Below are 12,181 nucleotides of genomic sequence, written 5' to 3'. Positions count from 1 at the left end.
GGAGTGTGATTTAGGGTTTTTTCTTCTGTAGACCCTGCCTACCCTATAAAATCTCCCATTACTGCATCATGGAGACTATAATCCCTTTCCGAGGGAATAGATTCTTTCCAACCATAAGATGAAATAAGAACTTACATTTCCATACTGCCCAAAAGGAAATAAATTGATTACAAAATGCAGGAGAATGACTGATTTTCCACATTTGTTGTGTTCATTAAAGGGTTTTTGAATGGACTTGACAGTATTAAAGAAGTTCAACACACACAAAATAAAAATTAATAAATGAAGAGAAAAAAATTGCATTTACAACAAACAACAAAATAAACACATTGATATATAAAAGGCTGTTATACATCGATGAAAAATGGATGTCATAAAGTCACAAACTAAAAAGTATTAACAGCCAATAAAGATATGCAAATATGTTCAACCTTGCTATTATTAATCAAAGAAATACAAATAAAATAATTCAGGTGTCATATTTTACTGACTAGAATGACAAAGTTTTAAAAAACTTGATAATACTGGTATTGATAGTGATAATACTGGTACTGATGAGTGTGTGTAAGAAACCACACTGGATGTTAAATTCTTGGTAGAAATAAAAAGCACGGTAACCTTTCTGGAAGACAATATGTCAGTATGTACCAGAACTGACAACCAGCCATTCAAGTTCTAGAAGTCCATTTTAAGGAAATAAACAAATGCTCAAAGACATATGAACAAGGATGCTTGTCTCATTGTTTAGCAAAGCAAAACAGGAATAATCTAAATGTTGAACAGTAGGGACTGGTTAAATAAATAATAGAATGCTGTTCAACCATTAAAAATGATGCTGCAGGGCTTCCCTGGTGGCGCAGTGGTTGAGAGTCCGCCTGTTGATGCAGGGGACGCGGGTTCGTGCCCCGGTCTGGGAGGATCCCACGTGCCGCGGAGTGGCTGGGCCCGTGGGCCATGGCCGCTGAGCCTGCGCGACCGGAGCCTATGCTCCGCAACGGGAAAGGCCACAACAGTGAGAGGCCCGCGTACAGAAAAAAAAAAAAAAAGAAGATGCTGCAGATTTTTATTAGGTGATGAGTAATCATACTTATATTACTAAATAAAAATGTTATAGAACTGTTTTGTAGTTTGATACAATAATTAAAGGTATTTTATACTTGCATTGTATTTATATGCACCCCGTCACAAAAAAGTTTCCAAAGATACTCTCAAAAATGTTACAGAGATGATTTATCAGAAATGGGATTTTGAGTTATTTTTCCTTTAAGTCCTTTCAATTTTGGAGTTTCTGCAATGAGCCTGTATTATTTTTACAATTAAAAATATTTAAATTTACAACAAAAGGATCTAAATTCCTCCAGTTTTCCATTTATTTTCCACCCTGGCTCAGGGCATTTGTGTAAAAAAAAAATCAGCTTATTTTCTCTTTTGTATCAATCTAAATTTACTTTTCATAAGTTAACTATTTTAGTCTGGCAAAAGTTTCACACAGGAAAATTGTTAAGGTCTGAGTATTCTATTACCTTTAAAAGCACTGGAAACTTTGAAATTCTTTCTTTCAGAATTTTCATATAATACTGAAAGGCGGGGGGGAGGTAGCAAAATGAAGGGAAATAGATAGTAGTAGTCAACTTCAATTAAGAAAAAGCAACAAGAGGCAGTTTGTACTCTTTTGATACGGCAGAAGCCCCATGTGTCAACTCATGCTAAAAAATGTATATATACACACACATATATATGTTTGTGTGTATTATATGTATATGTGACACACACACATAATTAATCCACAGTCTTAGGCTAATCACTCATTGTGGCAGAAACAACGAGCTGTTGACTACACTTTAATTAGCTCCTCCAGCCTGTAGAGGCATCACTAGGACCAAGATAGGAGCAACATTCTCCATCTCCGCTCGCATCTGGGTATGGTTCTATCCCAAAGAATGTGACCAGAGGTGACCTGAAGAGTTTATGTCTGAAGGATAACGAGTTGATAATTGTAGCTCGCAGCTTCCTCTCTCCTTTCCTTTTTAGGACAAACGTAGAGCCACTTGATGAAGGTGGTGGGTCCCTGAATAACTGAGCAGAAAACTGACCCTCAGACCACCAAAGTCCATACTACACTCCTGAGTGAGTGAGAAATGAACTGTCCATGTGTTGCTCCACTGAGGTTTAAGGTTTATTATTTAGTGTTTAACTAACGCATTTTTTCTTTAAACCTCAGTTGCCTTCTCTGTAAAATAAAGTCTTTGCAAAGGATCCACTGTAAGTTTTTTCCATTGCTTATGTTTTTATCTTAGTTTTTAATTCTCAGAAACATTGCGCGCATTTTACCTTTTAAGTTAGTAAGTCTACTTTTTTCCCCACAAAGACGGGTTCTTCAAGCTATGGAGAAGTCATAGCAGACTGTTGCTTCAGTTTAAGATACGCATTCACATATGAGATGAGAAGGGTGAGGACCCAGAGAAACGCCTTTGACAGAGGGGAGTGAGAGCATACTGAAGAATGTTTAGTAATAAAGAATTCAGATGGGAGAAACGGATGGGTTACATTGAACAGATTTGCTCAAAGGAATTCTGGAAAGGCAAATATGTGAAAATGTATAGCAAAGACATGAAATGCCTTTTGGTCCCTAAATGGATTTCATTTCAAAGACGTGCATATTGCAAATACATGTACCATAACACTTCTCTGTCCACTTCTAGAATTTTCTAAAGCCTGACAGAACATCTGCAGAGAGAGGATGTCATTCCAAGGTAATCGACTGCAAGTTACTAAATTAAGATAAAAATGTCCTTAACCTTGAACAGTTTTTAAAGAGATTTTAGAAGAAAGGAGCCCTCCAGGGGGTTGTATAACTATATAGTTGTACCCTTTCTAAAAGGCTATTTACAGATACATAATGTTTCACCTCCATTCTTTAAAGTAAAATATAAGATAAAAAAAAATAGTTTGGGGATAATATTTGTTTGGGGCAGCAGGCACTGCTAAGCAGTACCACTCTCTCCTTATTCCTTACTATCAGAGCCCTGGTTTAGGAGACCCCATTATCCTTACGGCTAAGGTGGCCAGTTTAAAATCCGAGCTGATGAGATCTAAGTGCAAGTCTGTTGACCATCTGTGGTAAAATATTTGCTCTCTGAGTTAGACACTGCCTTTTTTTTCTTACTTAATTTCTTTTTTTTTTTTTCCTTTTCTTTCTTCCTGCCCAAATTGTTGGAACACTATTGGAGATTCTGGGGTCACTTTGAAGCTATGTGGACATGCTAGAGATGTGGAAGCTGGAAGAGCGAAGCAACCCAGTCCCCTGGTGATGCCCTTCAGCAGCTGGACTAACGCTAGAGGGTCTATCTCCAAACTTCCTGCTACCCGTGGAAAGTAAGGTAAATCACTCATTCACTTTCTGTTACCTACTAACTGATCCAGAACTCTAACCTCAGGGTTCTAGAACCCTTCTCAGTATCCCATAGTCATACTCATGTTCCGGACTCCTGATCATCAGACTTGCTTATAGCAGATGCATGGGGAGGGCGGGCTCTTCTGGAAGCCCTCATACTTCCTCCCCTACCCCCACCACACACAAATAATGATCTTTATGTCCACTCATCCTTCTATCTACACTCAGAGGCCAGGGCCCCCAGGAAGGCTTCACTGACAACCCTTTACTCCTCTCTACAGGCAGAAAGGGTAGAGGTGTGGGCTCTGGAATCAGACTTCCTAGACTTGAATTCTTAATCTGTTACTTACCAGTTTAGGATGTGGGCAAAGTAGTTACCTTCTCTGGACACCCCTGTAAAAGAGGAACACTAAGTAGCACCTATGTACCTTACTGAAAGGATTAAATGAGCAAATGCAGGTAAAGTTCTTATAATTTTTTCTTGGGTCAATCAATTCTAGCTGCTATTGTTACCTTTGACTAATTTAGGGCAGAGTCCCTTTGCCCTCCTTTGGTTCTCTGGGCCCGTCTCATTCACAACACACACAACCGCATACTGCAGAGTTTTGAAAGGTGGTTCTCAAAATGTGGTCCCTGGGCCAGCAATATCAGCCACACCTGGGAACTGGTTAGAACTCTGGCACTGGAGCCCAGCAATCTGTGTTTTAACAATATTCTCAGGCAAATCTGATGCACACTAAAGGTCGACGACAACTGAGAACATCTGTCTCAGACTCTCCTGGAGGCATTCACCAAAAATAGAGTTACAGGACCTTACACCGGACCAGCTGGAGAAGGGCTCTAGTAATTGCCCTGGTTATCATGCTTGTCATGATTTTTCAGCACATAAATGTTTGAGAATCACTGCCATTTCGAATGTGTGTTTCACTTGTCTGTTTTTCCAGTGGACTTTACTTCCTTGCAAGGAAGGTTTGTGAAGATTTGTTGCTGTTGTTTGCATTATTAGTTTTATTATGCTAATTCTAGAATCTCTGGTGCATAGTGCAATCTCAGGCAGGAAGTAGTGGCTCATTAAAACAGGTATCCCAAAAGTCTTAGTAGAACTTCAAGATTAATTCCTTCAGGAAGAGGTAAAATTGTCATTAGATGCAGATGATACGATACTATATATAGAAAACCCTAAAGACTCTACATGAAAACTACTACAACTGATAAACGAATTCAGCAAGGTAGCAGAATACAAGATTAACATACAGAAATTGGTTGCATTTCTTTATACCAACAATGAAATATCGGAAAGGGAATGTAAAAAAAACAATGCCTTTTAAAATCACAACCCCAAAAATAAAATACTTAGGAATAAACCTCACCAAGAAGGCAAAAGACTTATATGCTGAGAACTGTAAGACATTAATAAAGGAAAGTGAAGATGATTCAAAGAAATGGAAAGACATCTCATGTTCTTGGGTTGGAGGAATTAACATCGCTAAAATGCTCATACTACCCAAAGCAATCTACAGATTTAATGCGATCCCTATCAAATCATCCATGACATTTTTCACGCAATTAGAACAAATAATCCTAAAATTCATACAGAACCATAAAAGACCCAGAATTGCCAAAGCAATCCTGAAGAAAAAGAACAACGTTGGAGGCATAGCCACCCCAGACTCAGACAGTACTCCAAAGTCACGGTAATCAAAACAGCATGGTATTGGCACAAAAACAGAAAGATGGATCAATGGAACAGAATACAGAGCCCAGGAATAAACCCACACACCTCAGTTAATCTTTGACAACTAATCTTTGACAAAGGAGGCAAGAATATATAATGGGAAAGAGACAGGCTCTTCCGCAAGTGGTGTTGGTAAAGTTGGATAGCCTTATATAAACCAGTGAAGTTAGAACACATCCTTTCACCATACACGAAAATAAACTCAAAACGTCTTAAAGACTTAAACATAAGACATGACACCATAAAACTTCTAGAAGAGAACACAGGCAAAATATTCTCTGACATAAATCATACCAAAGTTTTCTTAGGTCAGTCTCCCAAGACAATAGAAATAAAAATGAAAATAAACAAAGGGGACTGAATCAAACTTACAAGCTTTTGCACAGCAAAGGAAACCATAAACAAAATGAAAAGACAACCTACAGAATGGGAGAAAATATGTGCAAATGATGCGACCAGCAAGGGCTTAATTTCCAAAATATACAAACAGCTCATACAACTTGATGACAATAAAAGCAAACAACCCAATCAAAAAAATAGGCAGAAGACTTAAAGAGACATTTCTCCAAAGAAGAAATACAGATGGCCAATAGGCACATGAAAAGATGGTCAACACTGCCAATTACTAAAGAAATGCAAATCAAAACTACCATGAGGTACCACCTCACACCAGTCAGAATGGCCATCATTAAAAAGTCTACAAATAACATATGCCGGAGAGGGTGTGGAGAAAAGGGAACCCTCCTACAACACTGTTGGTGGGAATGTAAGTTGGTGCAGCCACTGTGGAAAACAGTGTGGAGGTTCCTCAGAAAACTAAAAATAGACCTACCATATGATCCAGCAATCCCACTCCTGGGCGTATATCCAGACCAAACTATAATTCAAAAAGACACATTCACCCTGATCTTCACAGCAGCAATATTCACAATAGCCAAGACATGGAAACAACCTAAATGTCCATCAACAGATGAATGGATAAAGACGATGTGGTACATATATACAATGAAATACTACTCAGCCATAAAAAAAAGAATGAAATAATGCCATTTGCAGCAGCAACATGGATGCAACTAGAGATTATCATACTAAGCAAAGTAAGCCAGAAAGAGAAAGACAAATACCATGATACCACTTATATGTGGAATCTAAAATATGACACAAATGAACCTATCTATGAAACAGAAACAGAATCAGAGACATAGAGAATAGACTGGTGGCTGCCAAGGGGGAAGCAGGTGGGAGAGGGATGAACTGGGAGTTTGGGATTAGCAGATGCAAACTGGTATATATAGATTGGCTAAACAACAAGGTCCTACTATATAGCACAGGGAACTATATTCAATATCCTGTGATAAACCATAATGGAAAAGAATATGAAAAACAATGTATATACATATGTAGAACAGAGTCACTTTGCTGTACAGCAGTAATTAACACAACGCTGTAAACCAAGTATACTTCAATAAAAAATAAGTTAATTAAATTTTTAAGAAGATTAATTCCTTCAGAAGAACAAGTACTACACATTCACAAAAAAAGCACCCTTTGAAAGTTTAAATTTTTGAATTTCTTTGCCACTTCCTTAGTTTTGATCATCTTGGACAATATATTTTTAATATTGACTTTTAAAAAGAATTGTGTTTCAGTGTTTGCTATCCTTAGAGAGACAGAAACAGATAAGTACAACTAAATACTTATTTTTCAAAAGTCTCAAAAGTATAAGGGAAACGAAAGTAATTATATCTTCAAATGATTTTGGGGTATGTTTCTAATTTCATACTTCTGATGCGATTAAAGATTAAAACTGTATTAAGACATTTGAGACATGCCGCATTGGTATTAAATGAATTTAATTTTGTGTAAAGTGGTAGAAATATTTTCTTCAGCAAACATACCTGCAGATATAAAATCACAACCATAAATCTACAAAAAAGCAAGCTATTGAATGAAATCTGATTGGTTATTTCCCTGCAGTATGGATCTGCTAATAATTTAATTTACTACTTGCTAACAGAAGCCAAAATTTAAATATACATACATATATATGTGTGTGTATATATATATATATCTCTTCAATTTTAAATCATTCATATACATGAACGAGTATACATACACATATATAACAACTGTTCACATATATATATATATATATATATATATATATATATATATATAAACAATTTAAATTAAAGAAAGTACAGCTGGTGGCCTATTTTTTCCCCCCAATTTCTAAAGAAAACCATATTCTATTCTAGGCAGTGGAATGTCAATCCACCTTAAGGGCTGTTCAATGAGCATATCTGAGAAACCACTGGTTTAGCCAATGATGTACTTATTGAGGGAGGCCCTAGTGCCACTGTCAAGAGCTTATCCACAGGAGAGATAAGATGGTACTTGTTTGGTTTGTGAAAAGAAGGAGTAGTGAGGAACGGCAGGTAGCTGCAGGCTGATGACACGTGATGTCCATATATATGTAGAACCAACACACCCATAATTGCACCCATTTTCCATACCCAAATCCAAAGCCTTTATATCATTAATCCCAGGCAAAAATGGTAAGATTCATGTGTGTTACTATCCCACGGCTTCAAGATGCCTATAAACTCATATGAGTATGTCTTAGTTTTATCAGTGGAGGACAAACCAGGCTTCTATCACCAAGCCCCATTCCATAACAGGCAAACCAGTCCAAGACTTCTCTGAGTGCTGCAGGAGAGTCTATGGAAGGGGCGCTCACTCCACTGTGATGCCTAAAATGCCTTTGCACAGAGCAAACATTCAATACATGCTGAGTGAATGAATGAGTGAACTGGTGTCATAAAACAGGCTTATTTCAGGGAAATTCCATTCAACAGGCTGGCATTCCTTCCTACCCATCTTAACTGTTAAGCTTGCCATCAGACAAAAATTTAATTATAAAACGTTAGAGCTGAGGAGATTTTAGAAACTGTCTACTCTCCAGAGGTATACAACTTTAATTTAGTGATAAAAATCACTAGGAGTGACTTAGGAGTCTATCAGACCTGAGTCCAAATTCCACATCTACCATATTTTCATGAGCAAATAACTACCTCTGAGGCTCTGTTCCATGTATGCATTATGGGATATCATAATAATACATACATTAATTGTAGGACTATCAGGGGATGAAATGACACAATCCATTTGCCATGGTCGGCTAAGTAATTTGCACCAAGTAAGCACTCAAGACATTAGCCAATATTAATAGCGGAGAGATGAAAACAAAACTCTGGGACTGATGCCTACCCTAGTGGCCCCAGTGGTCATAATGACTTTCTTCCATTCAGCCTGCTCTCTTCTCACTACGACTAAGGAAGAGAAGATGAACAAATTAGGAATAACAATTTGAAAATGGTTTTATACTCCCTGAATGAATGGAATTATAATAAAATGATTCATGAGTTCTGCAGAAATATGATGAGACTTTAGATCTTTATGTTAGTTCTCTACAAAACCAATTTATGGCCCTAAGATGTACCTTCCCACCCAGCCCCATCCTTACCAGTATCAAATATCATTGTAAATGGAAAAGTCAACAACACATAATCAACAAGCTAAGTTACAAGCCAGTGAAGTCTCGGAGGTCTGATAGAGAAAATTCAGATTTATCATTATATGTAAAAATAAGATGATATGAAGAACTCAATCTAAAAAATATTACCTGGAGATCTATAATCTCTACAATAGTGCTATAAAAAGTAAAGAGCTAGAAATCTATTTAGATGGTTTTCCTTATAAGAAAGCACTTTCTGTATAACTTTTAATGTACTATTGATGAGAACAATTCAACAAAATTCAAATAAATATCTGCAGATGTCCTACAAGAAGAAAAGAACAGAGTTAGATGTGACAGGGGATAACTGGACTTCAGGATGAGTAAGACCCTATACTTGACCTCAATAAATTAACATGAAATACAGTGGATGAGTCATGTACAGAATGTCAGAATTCTAAAAGGCCAAGCTAAGTACCAAAAGGAACATGTGCGGACTCTTAAGAAGGAAACAAAATATTGGTTAGTTGATTACGAAAAGGCAGAAGGGAGTAGGTTCCCTTTGGCTGCTCTTTGAAGAGATCACTTCCTTTCCCCCCTAGTCCTGAGGCTAGGGTGGCATGGGCAATAGAGGAATGTGGGGACTGAGAATCACTTCTACTCTCACCAGAGTGGCTGGAAGCAGATTTTCTTACCAGGATGTAGTAGTAAGCTAATATTTAAGGGTTCTTGAGGTCAGAGAGAAGGGTTTGAATACTCCGGCTCCATCTCTTGCTGTGGGTCAAGTTTCTTACCTTTCCAGCACCTCGGCGTCTTTATCTGAAAGTTGGGGATGATGATAATGTCTCCCACCTGAGTGTGAGAGCTATATGCTATAGTGCATACGCAGGGCTAAATTTGGTGCCTGGCAAACAGAAAGTGCTCAGTACGGCAGGCGAGTGTGGTGACAATAAAGGCAAAGATGACGGGGGTAGTGCCGGTGTTGCTTCTGCCCCCAGAACAGGCTCTGACTGGGAGAGAGTTAAAGCACCTTTGGGTTCATGGGGGTTTATATATAAGCAACGGTTGATCAATGTGAGCTGGTTGTCCAAATGATTATGTGCAATCTAAGAAAAAAATGGGCCTCGGATCTGCTCAGCTACTTAATAATATTAGCAGCGGTAGTAGTCAAAGAAGCTAAATTTTATTAAGTGTTTATATGCCAAACAACGTGCTGAACATTTTAAAAGGATTTACTCACTTATTACAACGAGGCTATACGCTAGGTCCTGATAATGTTATTCGTCTCTTTCAGATGTTGACTGAGCCTCAGACGGGTTACAAAAGCATCTAAGATCCCGTTGTCAGTACATGACGGAAATGAGTTCAAATCCAGCCTGTCTGACTTGTTCTTAATCACTAAGGTATGAAATTAAGCATGTTGCCCTTTGCCTGATTCTCCTTCTGAGGCCTGAATATTTCACTTAGCTCTCTGAGTGCAGAAGAGAGAAAATTCTCTCTCCTTGACCCAACTTGGCATCAATATCCAACTCCCCTTCTCAAAATGGGTTGCTTCAACGAGCAGCAATGAACGCCGGGTCGTGGACCAGTCACCTTGATGACTAAGAGTCAGACACTAGGGAAAGAAAATGCTCTGTGACAAACCTACCCTTGTACAGAAACAAGACAGAAATGGGGAGACAGGGCAGAAGATAATGGAATAAGGCATAGGAAAAATAGCACCTGGCATCGTGATAGTAATAATAATAATAGTAGTAGTAATAGTAATAATAGTAGACTTTACTATGCTCTAGGCATTGTATTAAGTGCTTGGTGTAAGTGACTTCGTTTTAACATTGAAAACAAGTCTATGGGGATGAAATATTATTAACATCATTTTATAGGCAGGAGTATTGAGGTTCAGGTAATCAGGTAAATTGCCCAAGCTCATAATGGTTAGCAAGTGGAAAGCAGAGATTTGAACCAGCACCTACACTCCTAACCATTATGCTATAACCATTATGCTGAAGACATAAGAATTCCAATGGTCTTTCCCCATAACCCACTCCTGCACTCCAGACTTAAATAGTCCAAGATCAAGAGAGAGCAAGCTTGGAGTTGCCACTCTTCAGTGAGTGTCAATCATTTCAAAACAGTGTATTTGCTAACAAGATGCAGTTCCTGTGATAATCTTCTCAACCAGGTATCAAGAAACAGGAAGCAAAGATTCAAGTAACAGTATGTTCCTACTTACGAGGAAGGTGGGACAGCATAGTTGACACTGGGCTTAACTGTTCTGGAAAACGTGGTCCCAGTAGGCATACACGCTGGTACATTTTCCCCACCTACCAAACACAAAAGAAGTATTTCATTTCCATGTTGCTCTTCAAAGTTCTACCTCATTCGTGCCTGTCATTCATCCTCTGGCCTCTTCCTGTCTCCATTTCTGTACAGAAAGGTGCTGAGTCTCTGCTCTCAGATACGAAAAGGGTGTGTTAGGAGAGGGAGCCATGGTACCTCAATGTCTTTTTTTTTTTCATCTTAATTCTATTATGCCAACTCCACTGAACTTAATTAGAGTGAATACCGAATTACACAATTACCCTCTGTTCTATTCTTCAGATGTTATATTTTGATAAAATTTACGACATGCTGCTCTCCCCTTGAACACCAGATGAACACTAGAAATGGATGTGTGTTGACATAAAATCTGTTATAATTACAATTAAAGTATAGCTTACATAATGATAGTGTTAACATAAAATTATAGATGTGTAGAGACAACGTGGTCATGCATTTTTTAGTATAAGTACATGCTTAGACCAATATCTGTTAGCGGAATGAAGATGGAAGAGAATTTTGGTTAAGCCACAAAGGCTGTTTAAGGACTTGCAGATAGCTAAGGGGAACTCAAAGACCAGTAAGGTAATATTTCCCCTGCCATGTTTTCGATTGCAAAGTGAAGGGAAGATGTGAAAGTAAGTACCCCTATGGAAATTACAAGACAAGTACATTTTTTTCCTTGAATACCTGGGCAAATGCTTAAATTCTAATGTATATCAGTGATGCAAATTTTCAACTGAGTTTGATAAATCATAAAATAATAATTATACATATATGTATATAAAACTGCATGGAACTAGACAGTTCAGAATTACTTCTAATTAAAGAGGTACCCTATGACAACTAACTTAAACCTTACAAAATATGGTTCCAAGTACCCTATCAGAGTGAAAAGTAGGAGACTGAAAGGTTTATTGTAAATGTTTGTAGTCATGGTGTCTTAACTAAAACTACTGTGTCACAAATACTATTAAAATAATTGTGACATTTTCTTCACTTTTACTGCAAACAACAAAACAAACTATAGGTATTTTTTCATTTCAGGTAATTATTTTAGCTAACAGTTATTAAATGTTTTGAGAAGACAGAGTGCTAATTGCATTACTTCATTTTATCTTTAAAATAGCGCTTCCATGTAATTATTCTTAATATCTCCATTGTATTAAAGTGTATCTCTAGTTTAGACCTTTCTTCAGAACTGCAGACTTGTGTA

The 12,181-nt window shown here is 37.6% G+C and overlaps 1 protein-coding gene across 11 annotated transcripts in view; it reads right to left on the bottom strand.

Annotated features, from left to right (window-relative positions):
- Positions 1–12,181, bottom strand: part of LOC307195711 (uncharacterized protein) — a 123,653-nt gene that overhangs the window by 105,930 nt on the left and 5,542 nt on the right. For all 11 annotated transcript variants that reach the window (XR_013830927.1, XR_013830928.1, XR_013830929.1 and 8 more), the window contains exon 4: positions 10,880–10,970. Coding sequence is in view for 2 of the 11 variants with exons in the window: in XM_079940072.1 (XP_079796198.1) it covers positions 10,880–10,947 (68 nt within the window). In the remaining 9 variants the exon portion in view is untranslated. The remainder of the gene's footprint in view (positions 1–10,879; positions 10,971–12,181) is intronic.

This window comes from Stenella coeruleoalba (assembly GCF_951394435.1).
Source record: "Stenella coeruleoalba genome assembly, chromosome: 13".
In the NCBI taxonomy this organism is placed as follows: domain Eukaryota; kingdom Metazoa; phylum Chordata; class Mammalia; order Artiodactyla; family Delphinidae; genus Stenella; species Stenella coeruleoalba.
This window is presented reverse-complemented; position numbering and strand designations above follow the sequence as displayed.